This window comes from Trichomycterus rosablanca, chromosome 15 (assembly GCF_030014385.1).
Source record: "Trichomycterus rosablanca isolate fTriRos1 chromosome 15, fTriRos1.hap1, whole genome shotgun sequence".
Lineage (NCBI taxonomy): Eukaryota > Metazoa > Chordata > Actinopteri > Siluriformes > Trichomycteridae > Trichomycterus > Trichomycterus rosablanca.
The window spans coordinates 27,242,984-27,266,913 of NC_086002.1; the positions used below are offsets into that span (position 1 = coordinate 27,242,984).

Consider the following 23,930-nt stretch of genomic DNA (forward strand, 5'->3'; position numbering starts at 1 on the left):
GTGAAGGTCTGGACTATCCTCCCTAACCGCCAACTAATCCCTCAGGGAGTCGATGAGGCCTCGCTGGAAAGCCTCCCGAAGGGCCTCCTCGTTCCACCCGTAGTCGGCGGCCAAAGTCCAAAATTCAATGGAATACTAAGCAACGGACCAGGAGCCCTGACGCAGGGAAAACAGTCGAGCAGAGGCGCTCCCCGAATGATCCGGTAGGTCGAACACTGTTCTGAACCGGGCAAGGAAGTCAGAAAACAAGCCCTCTCGAGGGTCCGCCTGTGACTGCACCGCCTCTGCCCAGGTAAGGGCTCTGCCCCTCAGGTGACCAATGACAAAGGCCACCTTACTAGTCTCAGTGGCGAATGTAGTGGGGCGCTGACGGAAAATGGACTGACACTGAAACAGAAAACCTCGGCACCTCTCCAGGTCTCCATAAAAGGGCTCGGGATTAGGAATGGCCGTTTCCACGGGGGCCCCTGGAACCACGGGATCCGTCGGAGGCACGGGCGGTACTACAAGAACCTGAGGGACAGCAGAAGGAAGAGGGTTAGGAGGTCCCAAACGAGCTACCTGTTTTGTCAGGTCCGCGAGCTGCTGGCTGAGTGTCTCCAGCATCTGATTGTGACGACTCAGGACCATCCCCACGGTAAGGTCCTCACCCGTTTGTGCATCTGTGGGTTCCATGTGGCCAGATTGTACTGTTAGGTGTCGCAAAACCACCCGAGACTAAGGGGAACCCAAAAGGCAGATGCACAAAGAGGCCCAAAACCAGAAGTAGTAAACAAAAACCTTTATTAAAACAATAACGGAACAAAGAAAAATAAATAACCAAAACAGATGACTGAGAACACAGGGGAAGCGGCAGGAGCGGTACTGGCGGTGCAGGGGATCTGCGAGGTGGACAGGAGAACAGGAAGCCAAGAGCGGAGAACCAGGGCGCCAGGAACGAAAGAGCCAAGCCCAGGAGATGACTGGAACGCTGGGAGGGCAGGAGTGGTGGAACCAGGATACGAAGAGCGAAGGAATCAAGTCCGGGAGGCGGCAGGAACGCTGGGAAACCAGGAGCGGTGGAACCAGGATACGAAGAGCGAAGGAATCAAGTTCGGGAGGCGGCAGGAACGCTGGGAAACCGGGAGCGGTGGAACCAGGATACCAGGAACAAAGGAACCAAAATCGTGTTGGCAAGCAGACAATCTGGCGAAGAGCAGAGGAAAAGCCGGCGTTTATATGCGGAGGTTGATGAGGTGGTAAACGAGGCACAGGTGAGTAGAGTCCGCCCTCCAACGATCCATTGGCTGGCTTCCGCAGCGAACTCCGGGAACAGTACCGCTCCAAGCCGCTAGGGGGAGAAGGCAGCCAAACAGGAAAAACAAACGCAAACACTAACAAGAACAAAAACCGACCGGACTAATGAGGAAATAAATTAATGCGGAGGAAAACAAAACGCCAAACAGATAAAAACAAACCACCGGGGAAAACGAAAGTATAAAGGTAAGAGCTGAGCGAATCCTAACAGTTATTGTGATGTGAACACTGAGTTTTGATGTAAACACGTTTTTAATTATGGCTGAACAATTCATTAAGGGTGGATATCAAATAATAATGTTTAATTTGTATGTTAATTTTAACTGTAACACTTTTAAACATCTACAATTAACAAATAATAAAATAAATATATAAACTTGACAGCCTCCATATTTTTTATCTTCCCACACAAACTACATGAACACGATCGATTCAGGTAACCGAGTTTGATCTCAGTGAAACCTTCTGCCCGAAGTGCATTTAAAAGCAGCATCTGTCCAGGGTGTGTTTCCAACTTGTGCCTTTTTTTCCCCCACTACACCCCCGACCAGGATGAACTGGTTAGTGTTTGTTTGTTTATTAGGATTTTTAACATCATGTTTTACACACTTTGGTTACATTCATGACAGGAACGGTAGTTCTGGTGAATGTTTGAATACACTGATGAAGATAAACTGGTTACACAAGATTCTTTAGTTCACAAGTTCAATGTCAAACACAGTCATGGACAATTTAGTGTCTCCACTTTACCTCCCTTCCATGTTTTTGGTCTGTCAAAGGAAACCGAAGCTTTCAGAGGAAACCCATGCAGACACAGGGAGAACATGCAAACTCCACACAGGAAAAAACCTACACCGCCCCAACCCACCCAAATGGTTAATGTAACTGAGTCAATGAGTCAGGATGTATAAAACTTTGTGTTCATGAAGAACCTGATTTAGTTCCTCAAATTAATTTCAGAACATTAAACTGCCAGCTGTTCAGAGTTAAAATGCTAGGTCAGAGCTAAGTTGCTAAATGAACCCGAGAACTGATGATTTCTGGTTAAAATCTCTCAGTCTCAGGATCCTGAACCAGCAGTAGAAGTTTTCTGGTGCTTACGTTGCTGTGGAATTGATCACAGATGAATATAAACAGGTTACTAACTTGTAGCTAAAGAACGTTGCTGTCGCATCTGTAAGTGTCGCCAAATAAAAAGCTAATCCTCACAAAGTAATTATATTCCTGTATAGAAAAACACTGAGAAGATAAAAATAGCAGCTATGAGTTCTTTTAAAGCTGAATCACATTTTTCTTCATCCATGATAAATTCCTACAGCAGGTTCAGCACCAGAAACTCAGGTGCTGCTAGTTTAGGATCTAATCTCAGGTAAGTTAGTGAGCTACAGTAAAGAAACAATCAGGATAGGATGTGATGATGTATGAAGACTCCAAAGAGTCCCAAACAAACCATCTACCAAGGTTCAGCTTTTAATAAAATGATGTTTCAAAGTGAAACAGATCTTCTGTATGTACAGTGTGAAAGTGAAGATCTTACTCCAGTATCTCCAGTTTACAGTGTGGATTCTCCAGTCCAGCAGAGAGCAGCTTCACTCCTGAATCCTTCAGTTCATTGTTATTCAGGTTTAGATGTTTCAGACTGGAGGAGTTTAAACTGAGAACTGAAGACAGAACTTCACAACTTTTCTCTGTTACATCACAATCCCACAACCTGGAGAGAAATAATAGATCAGTATTTTATCTTTATTAATTACAAACACAAAATTGCAGTTTCAGCTCTGAATAATGTTTAAAATGCTCACTCTATACTGTAGAGTCTAATATGGAGAAACACTTTACATTGTTTTATTTATTTATTTATTTATCAATCATTCATTTACTTAATAATACTGAATCTTCCCACTGTTCACTGTATTTCTCACAACCAACATAAGTAACATAATATAATAAAAAAAAAAGCCTGTTTACACTAACTGTGGCTCTGTGTTTGTGCACAAAATCATTTTACTCCTGAAAAGAAAAGAAAGTAAAAGAAACAATCCTGCTAGGATGTGATGAGGTATGATGACTCTGAAGAGTTCTAAACAACGTCCTCTAAATTCATTTTCTTGTTTAAATGATGCTTTTAATTAGAACAGATCTTCTGTAACTACAGTGTGAAAGTGAAGATCTTACTCCAGTATCTCCAGTTTACAGTGTGGATTCTCCAGTCCAGCAGAGAGCAGCTTCACTCCTGAATCCTTCAGTTTATTGTTACTCAGGTTCAGATGTTTCAGACTGGAGGAGTTTAAACTGAGCACTGAGGACAGAACTTCACAACTTTTCTCTGTTAGATCACACCACACCAACCTGGAGAGAAATAATCAGATCAGACTACATTGCAGATAAAAGTGAAAACAGTTGAATTCATGAATCAACCAATAGCAGGACTGCTCTACTGTACTGATTTACAAAGGGGTGGAGCTTCACATTTCTACACAGTCTAAAATAGTGGAAGCGCTAAATATAGCCGTGTAGTGACTGAGAATTAGACAATGTTACCCACTGATTATAAATGACAACTTGATCTTCATCTCCATTGTAAAACATAGATGAGAGTGTCTGTGTGTGTGTGTGTGTGTGTATGTGTCAAAAGTGTATGTTCCTACGTCCTTGCAAGTGTTTTCAAGTAGCACTGGATCCACCGTGGTCCTGACCAGTATGAAGTGGTCAATCATTTGATCCAAATTAAATGTACATTCCATAATTACTCACTATTTTACTCTGTAAAGGTTTCACTCTCACTGCTGTATTTCACAGCACAACTGGGAACTAATTATTATCAGGAAGCTCTACGTAGAAACTGCTGTCACTAATATTCAGGGTTAGAGGTACAAATACTTCTGCTCCTGCTTTCAGGTGAAATTCTACATTCTGTATAAAACTAGTGCACGAGTCTAAACATGTAATTTACACGTCATGTTTATGTAAACTGAGCCCTTTTTTTCACGTCTGATTCATGATACGTGGAATAAATTATTATTACAGTGTTCTCATCAAAGTAAAATTAATTCTCCTGAAAATAGAATTACACATCAGTACATAATTCCCTCCATGCTAACATACTCAGATCTCAGCAGTGAACTAGTGTACTTTACTGCTGCACCACCTGAGCGCCCTCTTCATGCTAACATATTTAAAAAGTTTGTCTATTATTAATGCATTTCTCTCTTTATTACTGAACTTTACCATTTAGTCCTGATGTTTTTGGAGCTCTGTGGTTGATAATTTTCACTATTTCACATCATATTATATACTCAAGTGCACGTTAGTAGGTGGTGCAAAAACAGTTAACATTATTATTTAAGTTATTAGGACCCTACTGACAGGGAAGCTCAAGCTCTGGTGCCTGCAATTTGGACTTCTCCCTCGGGTAATGAGGCCACTCACTATCTACAAGCTCCCAATAACAACTGTGGAGAAGATGGAGCGAACCATGACTTCATACGTGAAGAAATGGCTCAGCGTCCCACGCTGTATGACTAACATCAGCCTCTATGGCAAAGGGGACCTGGAACTGCCTATCACAAGCCTCACCGAATAGTACAAGTGCGCTAAAGTAAGACTCCAGATGACTTTGAAGGACCACCCTTTGATCACACTGATGATGTGTCCCAAAATCCTGCTAGAATGTGATAATGTATGACGACTCTGAAAAGCTCTTAACAAAATACACTAAATTGATATTCCGGTTTAAATGATGTTTCAAATTAGAACAGATCTTCTGTATCTACAGTGTGAAAGTGAAGATCTTACTTCAGTATCTCCAGTTTACAGTGTGGATTCTCCAGTCCAGCAGAGAGCAGCTTCACTCCTGAATCCTTCAGTTTATTGTTATTCAGGTTCAGATGTTTCAGACTGGAGGAGTTTAAACTGAGAACTGAGGACAGAACTTCCCAACTTTCCTCTGTTAGATCACAATCCCACAACCTGGAGAGAAATAATAGATCAGTATTTTCTCTTTATTAATTACAAACACAAAACTGCAGTTTCAGCTCTGTGTAATGTTTAAAATGTTCACTCTATACTGTAGAGTCTAATATGGAAGATACACTTTACATTGTTTTATTTATTTATTTGTCAAATATTCATTTATTTAATCATTCTTAAACTTTCCACTGTTGACTGTATATCAAACATCCAAATATATTCGTAATGTTGTATAATTATATATTTTTTTTAATTCTGTTTTCACTAACTGTGGCTCTGTGTTTGTGCATGTATTATAACATATATCTACAGTGTGAATGTGAAGATCTTACTCCAGTATCTCCAGTTTACAGTGTGGATTCTCCAGTCCAGCAGAGAGCAGCTTCACTCCTGAATCCTTCAGTTTATTGTTACTCAGGTTAAGATGTTTCAGACTGGAGGAGTTTAAACTGAGAACTGAGGACAGAACTTCACAACTTTTCTCTGTTAGATTACAATCCCACAACCTGGAGAGAAATAATCAGATCAATCAGAGAAATGAAAGACGTCACCCTGCAGCAGAAGTTGGAATCCACGTAGCAGATCTAATAATATTACCCAGACTGCAGTGCAGATGAAAGTGAAATTGGTTGAACTAATGATTCAGACTCAGTAATCATTTCAACATTGTCTCTAAAAGTGTGTGTGTGAGTGTGTGTCCCTGAGATGGTTTATTTGTTTATGCTGATTGTTTCCCAGGATTAAGTGATTAGTGTAAATAAATAAATGTGAATAAAACTTTGTTAAAGTGAAGATCTTACTCCAGTATCTCCAGTTTACAGTGTGGATTCTCCAGTCCAGCAGAGAGCAGCTTCACTCCTGAATCCTTCAGGTTATTGTTATTTAGGTTCAGATGTTTCAGACTGAAGGAGTTTAAACTGAGAACTGAGGAAAAAACTTCACAACTTTTCTCTGTTAGATTACAATCATCCAACCTGGAGAGAAACAATTAGATAAAAATAAAAACAGTTGAATTTATGAATCAACCAATAGCAGGACTGCTCTACTGTACTGATTTACAAAGGGGCGGAGCTTCACATTTCTACACAGTCCAAAATAGTGGAAGCGCTAAATATAGCCATGTAGCAACTGAGAATGAATACAATGTTACTCACTGATTATAAATGACAACTTGATTTCCATCTCCATCCTAAAACATAGATGAGAGTGACTGTGTGTGTGTGTGTGTGTCGCCAGTGTGTGTTCCTACTTCCTTGGAAATGTTTTTGAGTAGCACTGGATTCACCATGGTCCTGACCAGTATGAAGTGATCCAATAATTTTATCTAAATTAAATGTACATTCCATAATTACTCACTATTTTACTCTGTAAAGGTTTCACTCTCACTGCTGTATTTCTGCACAGTACGACTGGGAACTAATAATTATCAGGAAGCTCTATGTGGAAACTGCTGTCACTAACATTCAGGGTTAGAGGTACAAATACTTCTGCTCATGCTTTCAGGTGAAATTCTACATTCTGTATAAAACTAGTGCACGAGTCTAAACATGTAATTTACACGTCATGTTTATGTAAACTGAGCTCTGTTTATTCTACATCTGATTCATGATACTGTCGTACAGCAAAATGATCTGATTTTTATTACAGTGTTTTCATCAGAGTAAAATTCATTCTCCTGAAAACATGATTACACATCAGTCAGATCAATTCACTCCATGTTAATATCCTCAGATCTCAGCAAAAGTGGTCTAGTGTACTTTACTGCTGCACCACCTGAGCTCTCTCTTTATTACTGAACTTGTATTCACCATTTAGTCCTGATATTTTTGGAGCTCTGTGGGTTATGATTTCCACCATTTATCATCAGATTTTATATCAGAATCAGAATCAGAATCGGGCTTTATTGGCCAAGTATGCTCACACATACAAGGAATTTGTTTTTGGTTACACAGATGCTTGCAGTGCACGAAAAAAATACAGTAAAGACAATCTTATTCACACAGCTCACTCTCTCTAACACACACATTCATACCTGTAAACATAGAAAACATTGTAAACATTTAGCATGTGCAATTTACATTGTAATTTTAAAAAGCTGCAGTTTTGTGCAATATAAAAACTATAGAAAATATAAAAATATATAAATATGAATGGAAGTAAAGGTGAAAATCCTGTGTATGCCATTACATAAATGAAATAGGTAGTTTTTGATGTGCAAGTGTCCCAAGTATTAACAGTACAGTAGTGTTCAATTGTTCATGAGCGTAATGGAGTTTGGATAAAAGCTTCTCTGTAGCCTGGTCGTTCAGGTCTTCATGTGGCTGAAGCGTCGGCCTGATGGAAGGCACCGAAACAGGTGATGGCCAGTGTGAGACGGGTCAGTGATGATTTTCTCTGCACGCTTCCTGGTTCTGGAGGCATGCAGGTCCAGCAGTGTGGGCAGCTTTACACCGATGGTCCTCTCTGCAGACTTGATGATGCGCTGCAGTCTCTTGGTGTCATGTTTTGTGACAGCGCTGCCCCACACTGTGATGGATGTGGTGACGATGGACTCTATGATGGCTGTGTAGAACTGCACCATCAGCTCTTGGGGTAGGTTGAACTTCCTCAGCTGGTACAGAAAGTACATCCTCTGTTGAGCCCTCTTGATGATGGAGTTGATGTTGCTGTCCCACTTCAGGTCCTTGGAGATCGTTGTGCCCAGGAACTTGTAGGACTCCACAGCCATCACAGTCCTGTCTAGGATGGTGAGTGCTGGCAGGGTTGGGGGGCTCCTCCTGAAGTCCACGGTCATCTCCACTGTTTTTGCTGTGTTCAGCTCCAGATTGTTCTGACTGCTCCAGAGGACAACCTGATCAACCACCCGTCTATAAGCAGACTCATCACTGTCACTGATGAGACCAATGACTGTAGTGTCATCTGCAAACTTCAGGATTTTAACAGAGGAGTCCATGGAGGTACAGTCATTTGTGTACAGCGAGAAGAGCAGTGGGGAGAGTACACAACCCTGTGGGGAACCTGTGCTGATGGTTCGGGTCCCTGAAGTACACTTTCCCAGCCTCACCTGCTGTTTTCTGCCAGTAAGAAAGTCAGTTATCCACTGGCAGGTGGAGGCTGGTACGCTGAGTTCAGCCAGTTTGCTGTGTAATTGTCCTGGAATAATTGTGTTGAAGGCTGAGCTGAAGTCCAGGAACAGAATTCTTGCATAAGTTCCCAGGTGATCAAGGTGTTGGAGGATGGAGTGGAGACCCATGTTCACTGCATCGTCCACCGACCGGTTGGCCCGATAGGCAAATTGCAGGGGGTCTAGCAGGGGGTCCGTGATTTCCTTAATGTGGTTGAGAACCAGTCTTTCAAAGGACTTCATGACCACAGAGATCAGGGCAACAGGTCTGTAGTCATTTAGTCCTGTGGTAGTTGCCTTTTTGGGTATGGGTATTATTGTGGAGCATTTAAAACAGGTTGGAACCACACACAGCTCCAGTGATCTGTTGAAGATTTTAGTGAAGACAGGTGCAAGCTGGTCTGCACAGGTCCTCAGGCAGGAGGGAGAGATTCCATCAGGACCTGGGGCCTTCTTGACTTTCTGTTTTTTAAAAAGTCTCAGCACGTCTTCCTCGCAGATCTTCAGGGCAGGCTGGATGGGTGGCTGATAGTCAGATGGGTGTGAAGTGGTGTTGGATGGGAGCTCGTTGCTGGGCTGTTCAAACCTGCAGTAGAATCTGTTAAGGTCGTCGGCCAGTTGACGATCTCCCATTGTCTGTGTAGGTGGCCTTTTGTGGCTGGTGATGTTCTGCAGACACCTCCAGGCGGTTGATGGCTCATTTGTGGACATCATGCTGCTTAACTTGTTGGAGTAGTTCTTCTTTGCAGCCTTGATCTCTTTGGTTAGGGTGTTCTTTGCCTGGTTGTACAGCGCCCGATCCCCACTTCTATATGCTACCTCCTTAGACCGGCGCAGCTGTTTCAATTTGGCATTAAACCAGGGCTTGTCATTATTATATTTAATGCGAGTCCTGGTGGGAACACAGATGTCTTCACAAAAGCTGATGTAAGATGTCACAGTGTCCGTGTATTCATCCAGGCTGCTTGTGGCATCATCAAACACACACCAGTCTGTTAATTCCATGCAGTCCTGAAGCCTTTCTTTAGCCTCATTAGTCCATTTCTTCACCGTGCTGACCACAGGTTTGGCACACTTGAGCTTCTGTCTGTAGGTCGGGAGAAGATGAACTAAACAGTGGTCAGATAGTCCCAGTGCTGCACGGGGGACAGAGCGGTACGCACCTTTAAATACAGTGATAGTAGTGATCTAAAATGTTGCTCTCCCTGGTGGGGCAGGTAACATGCTGTCTGTATTTAGGTAGTTCGTTGTTAAGTTTTGCTCTGTTAAAGTTCCCTAAGATGATGAAAACAGAGTCTGTGTGTTTGTGCTCGGCGCTGAGGATCTGATCAGCGAGTGCGCTCAGTGCCTCGCGCACGCACGCTTGAGGTGGAATGTAAACAACAACAAGCACAACTGATGAAAACTCCCGCGGACAATAAAACGGTCTACAGTTCAAGAAAAGTGATTCCAGATTAGGGCTGCATGTTCTCATTAACACTGTCACATCTGTACACCAGCCTTGGTTGATATAAAAGCAAATTCCGCCGCCTTTTTTCTTGCCGGAAAGCTCCGCGTTGCGGTCCGCTCAGTGGAGATGAAAGCCGTGCAGGTGGAGCGCGCTGTCCGGGACGGAATCAGTGAGCCAGGTCTCAGTGAAGCACAGTACAGCAGAGAGAGAAAAGTCCTTGTTGGTACGGTTTAACAGTGAAAGTTCGTCCATTTTATTTCCTAAAGAGTGAAGGTTTGTCATATGGATGCTGGGTAGCGGTGTACGAAGTCCGCGCTGTCGGAGTTTGACGAGCGCTCCGGCGCGCTTCCCACGTCTGCGCATCCGCCTGCGTCTGCTCAGGAGCGCAGCCGCTCCGCTGACCAAAATGTCCAAAAAACTGTCCGAAAATGAAAAATCAGGAAATATACCTGGTGGCATGAGCTGCCTAATGTTCAGCAGATCTTCTGCGCTGTATTGGAGTGTGTTTGGATCACACATGCCATAACAGGCAAACAAAAACAAACAAAGCACTACGGAGCTCCTAACCAGTGTCGCCATCTGCGGCGCCATCTTGGAATGAAGTATAATTAGTATTAATAGTATATATAATAGTATTAATAGTATAAATAGTAATATTTAGTATAATTAGCAGAGTGCAAGTAAATCATGCAGAAACAGTTTGCATTATTATTTACGTTATTAAATTAGATGTTAATTTCAGACACATTTTGAGATCAGACTGCAACACTTTAGTTCTGCACCTTCTCAGCTTCATAAATCTAATCATTAGTGTTTGTGTGATAAACTCATGAATCAAATGTTTATCAATAAATGACTCACTTAGCTCTTTTTGATTCTTTCACCACTGGCAGCATCTTCAGAAGACATTCATGTGATGGATAATATTTCCTCAAATTAAACTCATCCAGCTCCTGATCTGAGTTCAGCAACACAAACACCAGAGCCGACCACTGAGCAGAAGAGAGCTCACCGGGATCAATAGAACCTTCTCTTTTCAGGTATTGCTGGACTTCCTGCACTAAAGAATTATCGTTCAGTTCATTCAGACAGTGGAACAGATTGATAGATTTCTCTGGAGAGGGATTCTCACTGATCTTCTCCTTGATGTACCTGACTGTTTTCTCTTTGTTGTAAGAGCTACTTCCTGTTTGTGGCAGTAGGCCTTGTAAGAGAGTCTGATTGGACTCCAGTGAGAGACCCAGGAGGAAGCGGAGGAAAAGATCCAGGTGTCCATTCTCACTCTGTAAGGCCTTGTCTACTGCACTCTTCAGAAAGTCAGACATAGAGTTTCTAAAGATGTTAAAGAATCCAGTGTTTTGCTTCACCAGCACATTTCTGTTTTTGTTGATGAAGGTGAGAAATACATATAAAGCAGCCAGAAACTCCTGAACGCTCAGGTGCACAAAGCTGAAGACCTGACCCAGGTGCAGCCCAGCCTCTTTTTTGAAGATTTGGGTGCAGACTCCTGAGTACACTGATGTGTTTTTGACATTGATGCCACACTCTGTCAGGTCTTCCTCATAGAAGATCAGGTTTCCTTTCTCCAGCTGTTGGAAGGCCAGTTTTCCCAGTGCCAGTATCGTCTCACTGGTCTGGTGAGGATCAGGGTCAGATTTCCCATGGTACTTTTTTTCCTTATGTTTTATTTGAAAGATTAGAAAGTTAGTGAACATTTGAGTCAGAGTTTTGGGGATCTCTTTCCCCTCGGTTCCATCCAGAATTCTCTCTAGAACAGAGGCTGAGATCCAGCAGAAAACTGGAATGTGACACATGATGTAGAGGCTTCTTGATGACTTTATGTGAGTGATGATTTTACTAGCCAGGTTCTCATCACTGATTCTCTTCCTGAAGTACTCCTCTTTCTGAGGGTCACTGAACCCTCGTACCTCTGTTACCTGGTCTACACACTCAGGAGGGATCTGATTGGCTGCTCCTGGTCGAGTGGTCATCCAGAGGTGAGCAGAGGGAAGCAGGTTCCCCTTGATGAGGTTTGTCAGCAGCACATCCATTTTTACTGACTTTGTTACGTTACACAATCGCTCATTATTTTGAAAATCTAGAGGAAGTCGACACTCATCCAGACCATCAAAGATGAACAAAACTTTATAAGCATTACAGTCTAATAATGGCAGACCTTTTACTTCTGGGAAAAACTGATGAAGAAGTTCCATCAGACTGAGATTTTCCTGCTTCATCAAGTTCAGCTCTCTAAAAGGAAGTGGAAATATGAAGATGATGTCCTGATTTGCTTTTCTTTCAGCCCAGTACAGAATAAACTTCTGCACTGAGACTGTTTTTCCAATTCCAGCGATTCCTTTAGTCAGCACAGTTTTGATGTACGAGTCTTTAAAGAGGTCGTTGCATTTGATGGGAATCTCCTTTGCTGTTGATCTCCTGGATGCTGCTTCAATCTGTCTGACCTCATGTTCATTACTGACATCTCTGCTCCAACCCTCTGTGATGTAAATCTCTGTAAAAATCTCATTCAGAAGTGCTGAGCTTCCATGCTGGGAGATTCCTTCACTGATTCTTTTAAATTTCTCTCTCAGGTTGGATTTGAGTTTTTTGTGATATACAGGGACTAAAAGTTCTAATAAACAGAAATCAATAATTATAAAATTATAAATAAATCAATAAATTATGAATCAATATTTTACTAAATCATCAATAAACACAGTATATAATTTATTCCTTTGATAAATAATAGATTCATTTCTAAAGTATTTTCTATTTTTTTTAAACAATATTATTATAGGATTTTTTTCTTTTAAATTATAATGGATTTGTAGAGATGTAGTGATCAAAATCATAGTTAGAATTCTCATCTAATATCAAGTACTTGGTGCTCATTAAACATTACATAATAGAATTTAATGACAAATCAAAAGCCTAGATGATTCTAGAACCAAGATAAATATGGAAGAATTTAATCTAATGTTAATAATTTAAGTATTTAGGTATCTTACTCCTCTGCAGGGTGTTAGCAAGGTCTGTCTGGTTCATGATCTTCAGAACATTCAGTGTGATCTTTATCGCCCCCTCTCTGAAACTACTCAGATCTTCCACATCCTTTACCTCCTGCTCAGAGCATGCTGGGTAATCTTCATTCAGGAGCTTTTTGAACTTGTTAAGCTCATTCTTTAACATGTTGATGACTTTAAGCTCCAGTTCCTGTTGAGAAATTTAGAGGAACAGATCATCACAATAAGCACCATGAGGTAATAAAGATGAGTGATGTGGCCATATAAAGAGTGATGTTGTTTTTTTTGCATGTCAAGTTCAGTAAATGAATAAACAGTAATTGTACATTAAAATGTGCTTAAGTTCTAAACTGGTTTTAAACATATGGCAAAAATCAAAAGATCATTCAGATCTAAAAGAACCACAACATCTAAGGAGGGTCCAAAATCAACATAAAATTATTCATCTTCCTCAAAGTATTCATTTAGTCAAATCGGCAAACTAGATTAGCATTATTATACAAACCTCAAAAACAGATTCCAGCTGAGCTCTGTAAGTACCATTTAATTTCTCCTTTTGTGGTCTGTAAAAAAGACAAATAAGACACTATTGAACACTAGCAGGTTCTATCATCCTGTTATTGAAACATTTCCTAGATGATTAGTATTTTTAAGAATGAATTGCTTAGTGGAGTTTAATAAATTAATAAATTTGATTAGGAGAAACTTGAAGTAAAAACACTGCAATAAAGCATACGATTATACTGACCTCAGATCAGGAGAACACCCTCCATCTTTAAATTGAGGTGGTGGTCCCTTTGAGCAGTCACTCTTCATGGAGACACAGATGGGTTTAGGTAAATCTGGTCTCTTACCCTCCATCACACTGGGGAACAAGCAAAACCAAACATAAAGGAACACAAAGGAACCAATAAATGGGTGAATGTTTAAATCTGAAATGTGATTCTTCCATCCTAATTCAGGTTGAAAACATTGTGGGAAATTCAATAATAAAAATATATTACATTTAGAGGATTTAATATATTTAGAAATAGAAACAAAAGCTATAGGATTTTGGTTTTAGCTTAGTATTTTTAGTACAGTACACTTATTACCATTACATTAACCAAAACCAACAACTTCATCACATGTTTCAGAAATCTCTTTATCCTGTTTTATTTAATCGTGGGTTTGTGAGTTTGTGTGGATGAGAGAAAAAACACAGTAGACCTAAATAACGGTGTTAAATATGAGGCATGTTCAGACAGTTTCCTTACCGAAAAAAATAAAATCAATCCTAAACATTTTTACATCAAATACGGATTAATAACATTTACATATTACAACTTTATATTCACAAACTTACCGTGATTTTCTAGAAAACTTTATATTTCTCTCCACATAAACTGAAGAGCTCACTTTTACTTTAACTCGATGCAGCCTTCAACTGCTCCTTCAAATCTGCAACCTAATGAGTTCAAAGTCGCGAGTGTAAGCTAAAGCTACAAAAGAGAGGATTTGAGTTCTTAAACAGACATACAGAATCAGACAGTAATAAAAACTAATATTTTTGTTCTGTGTGAATGATAATATTGAACAGCCTTTATGTGTTACTAAAGAAGAACAGAAATGCAATATTTATTACTTTTAAAAATGTCTACAAATTAAACCCTACATTTACAGCATACGCTTTTATCCAAAGCGACTTACACACAATAAGCGGAACATGATGAGCAATTGAGGGTTAAGGGCCTTGCTCAGGGACCCAACAGAGGCAACTTGGTGGTGACAGGGCTTGAACCAGCAACCTTCTGTTTACTAGTCCAGTACCTTAACCATTGAGCTATCACTGGCCCTACACTCAAACTAGAAGCCGCCCTTTTATTCCCACATTCCAAACTCTCATTCTGCTTCAAGTTCTGTCAGAAAATACCTGCTGTCCTCTAATACAGTCTTCTGCAAAGGTGTGCAACTCTGATCAAATCTTAATAATCAACAACAACATCATTTACAGAAAACTGATTTAATGATGGCATTTCCTGCACATTTAAATGCACTTTCTCTGCTTATATTATATTTATATTGTTGCTGTATGAAGTATACAGGTGCAGAATGAAGTATACAGTATACACTAGTGCACTATTTAGTATACAGTATCTATTGTTGCTGTATGTAGTGTACAGTATATACTGGTGCAGAAATAAGTATACACTAGTGCACTATTCAGTATATAGTATGTATTGTTGCTATATGTAGCATACAGTATACACTAGTGCGCTATTCAGTATACATTATGTATTGTTGCTGTATGTAGTATACAGTATATACTGATGCAGAATGAAGTATACAGTATACACTAGTGCACTATTCAGTATATAGTATGTATTGTTGCTGTATGTAGTATACAGTAAGTTGTAAGTGTCTGCTGAGTAACCAGTCAGAGTTAAGCTTTACCTTACTGAGTGTTAATGGGTAAAGAGACAGAAGGACCTTTAATCTTTTATACATGATTGTTGCATTTTATTCTGATTTTATAATGAATGTATTTATGTAACAATCGCCAACTGTGTCTAGAAAGACAGATGTTTTACACGACTAATCCTGCTGTTCTGTAATTATTTTCTTAAATTAAATCATTTCACGTTTTCACAATCATTTCACTTCTACACTGATTTGATCTTCATTATCTATACAGGTGATTTAAGATGTAATATCAGTTTATGATTTTTTCTTACTCTTCTGTAGTGCTGACAGTCTCCTCATCATCTTTTATCAGATGCACTTTATTCTTCTGCTCATGACAATAAACACATACACAACAAGATTTTAAATTCATGCACATAAATGCAGCTTCATTCTGTACTAGTTTTAATAAAAAAAAATTAAAAGTTTAAAAGTTATTTTAAAACAAATGCAAATGGTTATTTTTAATTTTTAAAATATAATGAACAAAACAGATGAAAAATAACATGTATTTGTATCTTACCTGATTAAAAATAAGTAAAGGAGACATGGTGTTGTGCAGTGTAAGTTAAAGGTGTTTCTCTGTTAAGCGTGATGCTCTTACTGTAGAAACAGAAGAAAAGCTGCTGCTTAGTTTCTTATTCACACAGAGCAGGAGAATCAACACATGACGTCATAATAAGCCAGCGTGCTTCAGGTGCCTCAGCGGCTCCACCTGCTGCGCATGCGCTGTTTGAGTCTGTAAACGTGGACCGTTCACTCTGCCTCCTGCGCATGTGTAAACTTTCTCAGCACTTTTTAAACCGCTCATTTATTTAAATACAGACTGTCAGACAAATATAATTAAAACTTCACAACCAGAAACTACTTTCACTAACCTTTTATTATTAAACCACTTTGTTTTTGGAGATATTTCATGTGTATAAATACTTCTCAAAGCTGGATTTATATTTCATGTTACCTCCTGTAAAGTAACACATTGAAGCCAGATTTATACTAGATGTGTTTTTCTTTGCCTATAGCACAAGTAACTTGTCCATCTGTAAAGGTAATATTATTACTGAGGAGTAGATTCACATTTTGGTGCAACTTCTATGCACCGAGATCAGGATAATTTGACGTTACATTTACATTTTCAGCATTTAGCAGAATAAGTGTTTTATCCAAAGCGACTTACACAATGAGCGGAACACGATGAGCAATTGAGGGTTAAGGGCCTTGCTCAGGGACCCAACAGTGGCGACTTGGTGGTGGAGGGGCTTGAACCGGCAACCTTCTGTTTATTAGTCCAGTACCTTAACCACTGAGCTATCACTGGCACTGGCACTGGCACGTTAGATATTCGAGATTCACAGTTTGTCTTGCAAAGTTAGGGAAAGTCTCAAAAGTGATGACTGGTAGCAAAAACCGTCCATTTGCTATTCAATAACTGCTGAATCTAATGATTGATCTTCTTAAAACCAAACAAGAATGGTGTAGAAAATAAAAGGTGTATAAATATTTGACAATAATCACCCACAAGTTTTTATTAATTAATGCAACATGTACATTTATTTATGGTGATCTGGGATCCCGACCACATTTAAACCATATTTCATTAAAACTGACAGTAAAGAGTGTGATTAGGTTTTAATATTGATGTCTTTGGATTCGGCATGTATTGTAACATCTACTTAACATGTATATTTATAAATCTAATTTTAATAGTATTTATCTGTGATACATGTGAAATCTGTAAATATTACTGTGACAGTAACAAGACTGTTGGATTTTGGATGAAAGGTCACACTTGAAAAATAATAATTTCAATAGCATTTATATTGTGTTACATAGGGCATTAAAAAAGCTGTGAACTGTGGCAGTTATCATGCAGAACCTCTAGAATTAAACACTTTAATAGCACTTGATATCTGGAGTTTTAGGCACTGAGGTTTTAGTTTGCAATGTAATTTGAATACTAAACGCTCCATGCCCAAACTTCAAGCTGTACACCTCTAGTGACCCAAAAGCACAAGTAAAGCTGGCACAATATAATAAAAATCATGTAAATAAGCCACAGAAGTTTTTGGATACTGTTCTGTGTGAGTGATGAAACACAACTGTAATGTTTTGGGCCTACAGATCAGCAGTATGACTGGAGGAGGAACAATGAAGCATTCACTTAAAGGGCACCCTGCCTACAGTGCAGCATGGCAGTGGCTCTGTGATGCTTTGTGGCTGCTTTGTTTCTTCTGGCACTGGGAATGTGTGGTGGGCAAGATGGATTCAATTTAGTATCAGGAAATCCTATAAGAAAATATCATGCTTTCTCTGAAAAAGCTGAGGCTTGGGCATCATTGGACCTTTCAACAAACCAGTGATCTTTGGCATACCTCAAAGTCTACCAAGGTTTGGCTTCAGAAGTACTACTTGAAGATTCTGGAGTGGCTGTCACAGGATTTGACTGAGACTCTGGGTCACGACCCTAGGGTGGGTTGCGTGCCAAAAATGGGTCACAGTGAAAAGTAATAATAATTAAATCAACAAATTTCAACAGGCACAAACACAAAATAAACTTGTACATGAACGCCTCCTGTGGAGGCTTTATGTTACATCTTGTAAACCACAGTGTTTCTTTAGAAGGTGCAATATGTACAGTATGTTGTGTTTGGTCTTAAAATGCATACTAATAATGAGTTTAGAACCTTAAAACAGGTTTTACCAGTGCACACTATGTAACATTTATAATATAGATGCATTTCTAAAAACGTATCTAACATCATCTATCTAACATCATCTATCTAACATAAAATCTAATGAGAATAAGAAGTGTGAAAAACAAGGACTGGTGGGATTCCACCAGATCACTCCTAGACACTCCATGACCAATCAACATCTTCTGCTTTTATAGGGGTATACATTTACAATCATGTAAATTAGCCACAGAACTTTTTGGATACTGTTCTGTGTGAGTGATGAAACACAACTGTAATGTTTTGGGCCTATAGATCAGCAGTATGTCTGAAGGAGGAACAATGAAGCATTCACATAAAGGGCACCCTGCCTACAGTCATTAGACCTTTTAACAGGCCAGTGATCCAGGGCATACATCAAAGGCTTGGTTTCAGAAGAAGTCCTTGAGGATTGTGGAATGGCTGTCACATGAGCCTGAATATTTCTCCAAAGAAAGGATCTGAAGATGGCAGTTGCAGCACAAAACCCCAAAAATATTATTGAACTGCAAACTCATAACAGCAAAAGGTGCTCTACTGCAGGGTTTTTTAAACCTTGGGTCACTAAAAAATGGGCACAAACACAAAATAAACGTGTACATGAACGCCTCCTGTGGAGGCTTTATGTAACATTCTGTAAACCATTGTTGGACCAGATTACCACCATTTTTATTAATTAGGCTTATTTTGTTTTTGTTTCCCTTTGATTAATTATTTGTGTTGCCTGGGTTACACAAAACATCAAGGACAAAATGTGGGTTGCTTAAAAAAAGTTTTAAAACGCTGCTCTACGGTGTACTAAAGATGCTTGTCATTCTATATGTCATTTTATCTAACATAAAATCTAACATTTTTAGGAAGAGTGAAAACAAGGATTGACATGACCAATCAACATCTTCTGCTTTCTAGGGGTATAAATTTAGAAAGCTCAAAATAAACCCTCAAAATTCTCTGAGCTGAGCATCGGACAGTCCATCCAGGACAACTAATCACCTTATGCATGTATCTGACTGAACCTCTAGCTGATTCCATATTAATCTAAGTCAATCTCCACCCTCACAAGCAGGGTTATCACAGGTCTACAGGTGGGCTGGAGTGGACATTGCCCACTCAGAGTTAAGATTGCCCACACAAAGGAATCATCTGCTCATTCAATAAAAACTCTCTGTTATAACTGTTATAGGTTGGTCACTCTGTGTGTGGGCTGATATCTCTGTTTCGATTGTGACTAGTCATATATCTAAATAATTGACATTGTGTGTATATGCACCATCCGATGTGATGCCAGCAATGTGATATTATGGATAATCAGACAGAAATTAATGTTAAAACTGCTATCAATGCCAAGTGCTTCATAAACGAAAATAATATGCTCGAACTGCAGCCATCCCTGGCTTCATCCAGGCCCAGAGTTGCAAATAGAGTTGAGGTCCATTTTTGCCCGGCATATCCATCAACTCTCTGTTCACAGTGGATCTGTAAAAGCTGCAGAGGAGCTGCTGTGGCAGATTGAATTCAGTTAATTTTAAAAAAACAAGTTAGATTTTCAGACCTGATTACTTCAGAGTTACATAATACCTTTAAATAATGGCAATAAAAATGTAGCTGATATTACAATTTAAATCTTGTGAATGAATGAAATATTTTGGCTTGACAAGGAAAAATATATCAGTTGGCCATGTTCTGATCATGTGGGAGTGATGTACACATTGATATCAAGTAAATTCAGTCTATAATTGCATTTTTGCAATTTGACCATACTTCTGTTAATGGGTTTGAATTAAAATAATTTATAATATTATTATTAATAATAGTAAGTAGTAGTAATATTCAAATAAAATAATATTTTTCAGACCTTAAAAGGTCTAATATATAAAGGTAAACAGAGAAAATGTAACAAACCTATCAGCAGAAGTTGAGTGAAGTCAGCAGATAACTCTAGTAGTGGTAAGTTAGTAACATCTGATCTGCATTACAGTTAAAACTCAGGAGCTCACATTTAAACAGCAGCTTTGTGACGTCACAGTAAGGTGTTCTATAAAGAGGGGGGAGTAAGAGGGGTGAAGGATCAGTTGTGTTGAGACCCCCCGCAGCGTTCACTGTGTTATCTTTCTCTCTCTTAAAACTATATTTATTATATTAAATATGAAGCGTTTATGTGGAATCTACTACTGTCACCGCAGGAGTTTATTATTTCTATAACAGCTTCACCGATCAGCAGCGGAGGAAAATGATGGAGGATGAAGCAATCCAGACTCATCCTGAAGGTAACCAAAGTATAAACGGTGTGTTCACTAAAGAAAACAACATGATCACACACACACACACACACACACACACACATACATGTACATATTACATAGTGTAATACAAAACAGTTGTCGCCCTCTTGTGGCACGTTTGGAGAATTGTTAATAAAAGTAAAATAATATGGTAATATTATATTCGGACAGTTGAAGTCTAGTTGTTAAGGTACTGGACTAGTATTCAGAAGGTTGCCGGTTCAAGCCTCACTTCTGCCAGGTTGCAACTGCTGGGCCCTTGGGCAAGGCCCTTAACCCTCAATTGCTTACTCTGTATACTGTTCCAACTGTAAGTCGCTTTGGATGAAAGTGTCTGCTAAATGTAATACAAGAGCCTGTGACCATGTTAAAAATAAATCCTTGTAATCTCGCCCTCTTGTGGTACTTGTGGAGAATTATAAATAAAAAGTAATATGATTTGGTAATATGAGATCTTGTGACCATGTTAACCCTTTCATGCATGAAATCTAACAACATGAATCAAGATTTTTTTCCAACATGGTTTAATTGTCCTTTTAGGCTGATAAAACTATTAAATTGCTTTTTTTTATTCTAAATGTAACTAATTAGGAGTTGTTCATGTGTCCACTCATGCATTTGAGTTTCACTGAGAGTGACATTTCATTAACAGCCAAATGTATAGAAAAATACATTTTAGAAATAAATAAAGTAAAATACAAACATTTCTTGATGCACAACAAATGCTATCATGTTTTAACATGTACTAAACCAACTATGAAAAAACAAGAACATTCCAAAGCCCTGTAAAAACAGAAAAAATGAATTGGTTTGCATGTCAAATCTATATACGATGCAAAGCTAAAAAGATATTTCACGCAATTGTACTTGGTATATTGCATGCACAGAGCATCTTGGCATTTGTGTGTATTTTTTTCGCTTTCTTAAGCTGAGACCAGTAGTTTTCAGGCCTAAATCTGATTTCAGTACATATAATGTAGTGGTCCATTAGTCCATAGTTCTAATAAATTCTGTGTAACACCCAAGCAAACCAAATGCATATAGTCATGGGGAAACTGAGATACCATTCCTACTAATTCTTGGAAAGGAGAAAGGCTAAGATGATGATCTTGATCTGTCATTTCCCTGAAACTTTCATCTGTTCTCAGAGCTGCATGTCTTTATGGGAAAGTCATCCTGAATACATACACCTGACTGGATACATTTATCACACCCAGAATAACCTGTGTGGGATTTAATACCCTTGACAAAGGCTCTTGCTGGTGCATCACAGATAACTGCACTCACTTTCAGGAACAATCGTTTCCCATTATGCATAAATCCTGATTGTAACTGTTTCAGCTCTGCAACAACCTCTCCCAAATAATCAGTTAAAGATGTTGGCTTTGAAACTCCACCATAAAGAGCTATTAGGAAAGACTGTCTATGTAATTCATGCACTAGTCCTAAGACAGGCCAAAGCTGGTATTTAGAGCTTTTGAAAAGTGGGAGAACCATCAATGTTTATTTGCATTTTAAAAACGTGGTTGTTCTTTACATGTGTCCCAAATCGCATCAGAGATGACATTAAGGTGGTCAGAAGCCCAAAGTAGTGGTAGACCCCTCCTGCTTTCCTTTGAATCACATACTTTGTCTTTGTATAGTAATGTCCTAGCATCCTTTGGCAAGTAAGGATGGTGAATTCTAAGAATAGACAGGAGGGCAGAGAGGGCAACTAATGTTACACCAAACTGTACTGCCCATTTTGCTACGGATGCAACTAGATCAAGCCCGTGGTCCTGTCCATCAGTCATCCTCACTCTCACTAACTGAGTCTTCACTGAATTCATTATTTAGATCATCATGACCTGAGCCACTGTGAAGATTTACACATTCATTGTTTGTGTCAGGGTCTACTGGCATAATTTCATTTATGTCAGTGTCAACATTGCTAGCTCTATCAATAGCTGTAAAAAGGGTCTCATCCTGCATTTGAGAAAATAATGTTTTTAAACGTTTTGCTACATGTTGACGGGATTTACGTCTCATATTTGAAGCTGAATTGTAATTTGTCATGTGAGGCTCCATGTTTGTGTCTCTCGCTGCAACAATCAAAGACAGGAGAAGTATTTGTACACCATCACCAGGATCTGAGAAATGAAATTAGTTTATGAACTAACATCAAACTTCTGGTGTACAAATATACAGAAAATGCATGTCCTATAATAAAATAATTCATCCATATTTCTTAAATGTTTTGCCAAGTGTTTGCCAAAATGGTTTTAATTTGGATCATAAGAAGGAACATGGATTAAAGAAAAAAAAACGGAAACTCAAGGTGCATGTAGATGCTCAAAAAAAAAAGCTATTAATGCACCTTACCTTATTTTACCTTATTTCCTTAATGACTATGTGCATCAAATAGCCAAGACCAATGCTAGAGGTTCCTGAAAGACATTTATTTATTTTAATTTTATTTATCATTATTTTATTTACATAATAACAAATATGGTTTGTTACTCAGTCTATTTGAGGAACCACTTTATAACAGTGTGAGCAACACTGGTTTGGGCTGCTGTAATAAAAATAGCAGCTGCTGGTTTGAGTGCAGCATTCACATGCAGATACATTGTTGTTCGATGAGTTGTATTTCTGTTCTTCAGTAAAAACGCATGAAGACTGTTTAATCTTATCATTCACACAGAACAAAAATATCATTTTGATTACTGTCTAATTATTGTCTAACTGTTAAAAAAAATTAATCCTATCTGGTGTACATTCTCATTGTACTGGAGACTTTGAACTCGCTTGCAGAGTTAATACCAAACGGCATCCGTAAAAATCTGTAACACCCAAATGGAGTGCTGAATGTTGTCAACATTGAGGACTTTTTATCGAGACGAATCTGCGTCTAGAAATTAATTAATTATTTTTTTGAGTCTAGAACCGAGAACACTGTTGCTCCTGACATCTGTGCTGCTACTTCCTCGACACTGCGCATAGGGTGATGAGGTCTCTTTAATGCTTGGTTGAGGTCTTTTGGATTTATGCACAGTCTGATTTCCTGCTTGTCCCTTTTATGTGCTGCTACCGTGGAGGAAACCCAGTCTGTGGGCTCGGTGACAGGCATTATGACACCAATGCTCTGCATACGTTCAAGTTCAGCTTTGACTCTTTCTTGCATTGCGACAGGAATGCGGTGAGCTGGTCGGAACACAGGCTGTATATTGGGATCCAGTGTCATGGAGTATACGACTGGAAGTTCTCCAAGCTCCTCACTGAACAGATCTTTATACTGTGTAATAATTTGTGTAGTGAAGTTTGTGTGTGTCTCTCCATGGTGACTTGGTGGACATCAGGACTCATTTTGACAATGCCCATTTCCATGCATGCACGAAATCCTAGCAGTGGTTGCACCTCTCTGTCCACTAAGAAAAAATGTAGTGAGTGGCATTGATTTTTTAAGTAGCATGACTACTATACCATCAGTCTCGATGGTGGTACCGCCGTAAGCAATGAGATTGGCAGTTTTCTGTTTTACCAGCTGTTTGCCATCAGTTACACGTTTGAAAGTCTGCAGTGACATTACATTGCATTTTGATCTTGTGTCGACTTTAATTTCAGTGGCTTTGCCATTTATGTGCATTGTGACAA

General features: G+C 39.2%; 1 protein-coding gene across 1 annotated transcript; it reads right to left on the reverse strand.

Annotated features, from left to right (window-relative positions):
* Nucleotides 1-488: 488 nt before the first annotated feature.
* LOC134328724 (NACHT, LRR and PYD domains-containing protein 12-like) lies at nucleotides 489-13,404 on the reverse strand. Its single transcript, XM_063009907.1, has 9 exons — nucleotides 13,368-13,404; nucleotides 12,848-13,052; nucleotides 12,304-12,471; nucleotides 10,701-12,198; nucleotides 5,598-5,771; nucleotides 5,092-5,265; nucleotides 3,472-3,645; nucleotides 2,834-3,007; nucleotides 489-513 (listed from the first exon to the last, which is right to left on the reverse strand). The coding sequence occupies exons 2-9, from the start codon at nucleotides 13,026-13,028 to the stop codon at nucleotides 504-506; spliced, it is 2,553 nt and encodes an 850-aa protein (XP_062865977.1). The 5' UTR covers nucleotides 13,029-13,052; nucleotides 13,368-13,404; the 3' UTR covers nucleotides 489-503.
* Between the last annotated feature and the right edge of the window lie 10,526 nt (nucleotides 13,405-23,930).

What these genes read in the sequence shown, in the direction of transcription:
- LOC134328724 (XM_063009907.1), bottom strand. Translation starts at nt 13,028, where the DNA reads ATGTTAAAGAATGAGCTTAACAAGTTCAAAAAGCTCCTGAATGAAGAT. An exon ending in AAAGAATCAAAAAGAGCTAA is followed by an intron (nt 5,772 to 10,700) that starts GTGAGTCATTTA and finishes ATTTCTCTCCAG; the next exon opens with GTTGTGGGATTGTAATCTAA. An exon ending in TGTAAACTGGAGATACTGAA is followed by an intron (nt 3,646 to 5,091) that starts GTAAGATCTTCA and finishes ATTTCTCTCCAG; the next exon opens with GTTGGTGTGGTGTGATCTAA.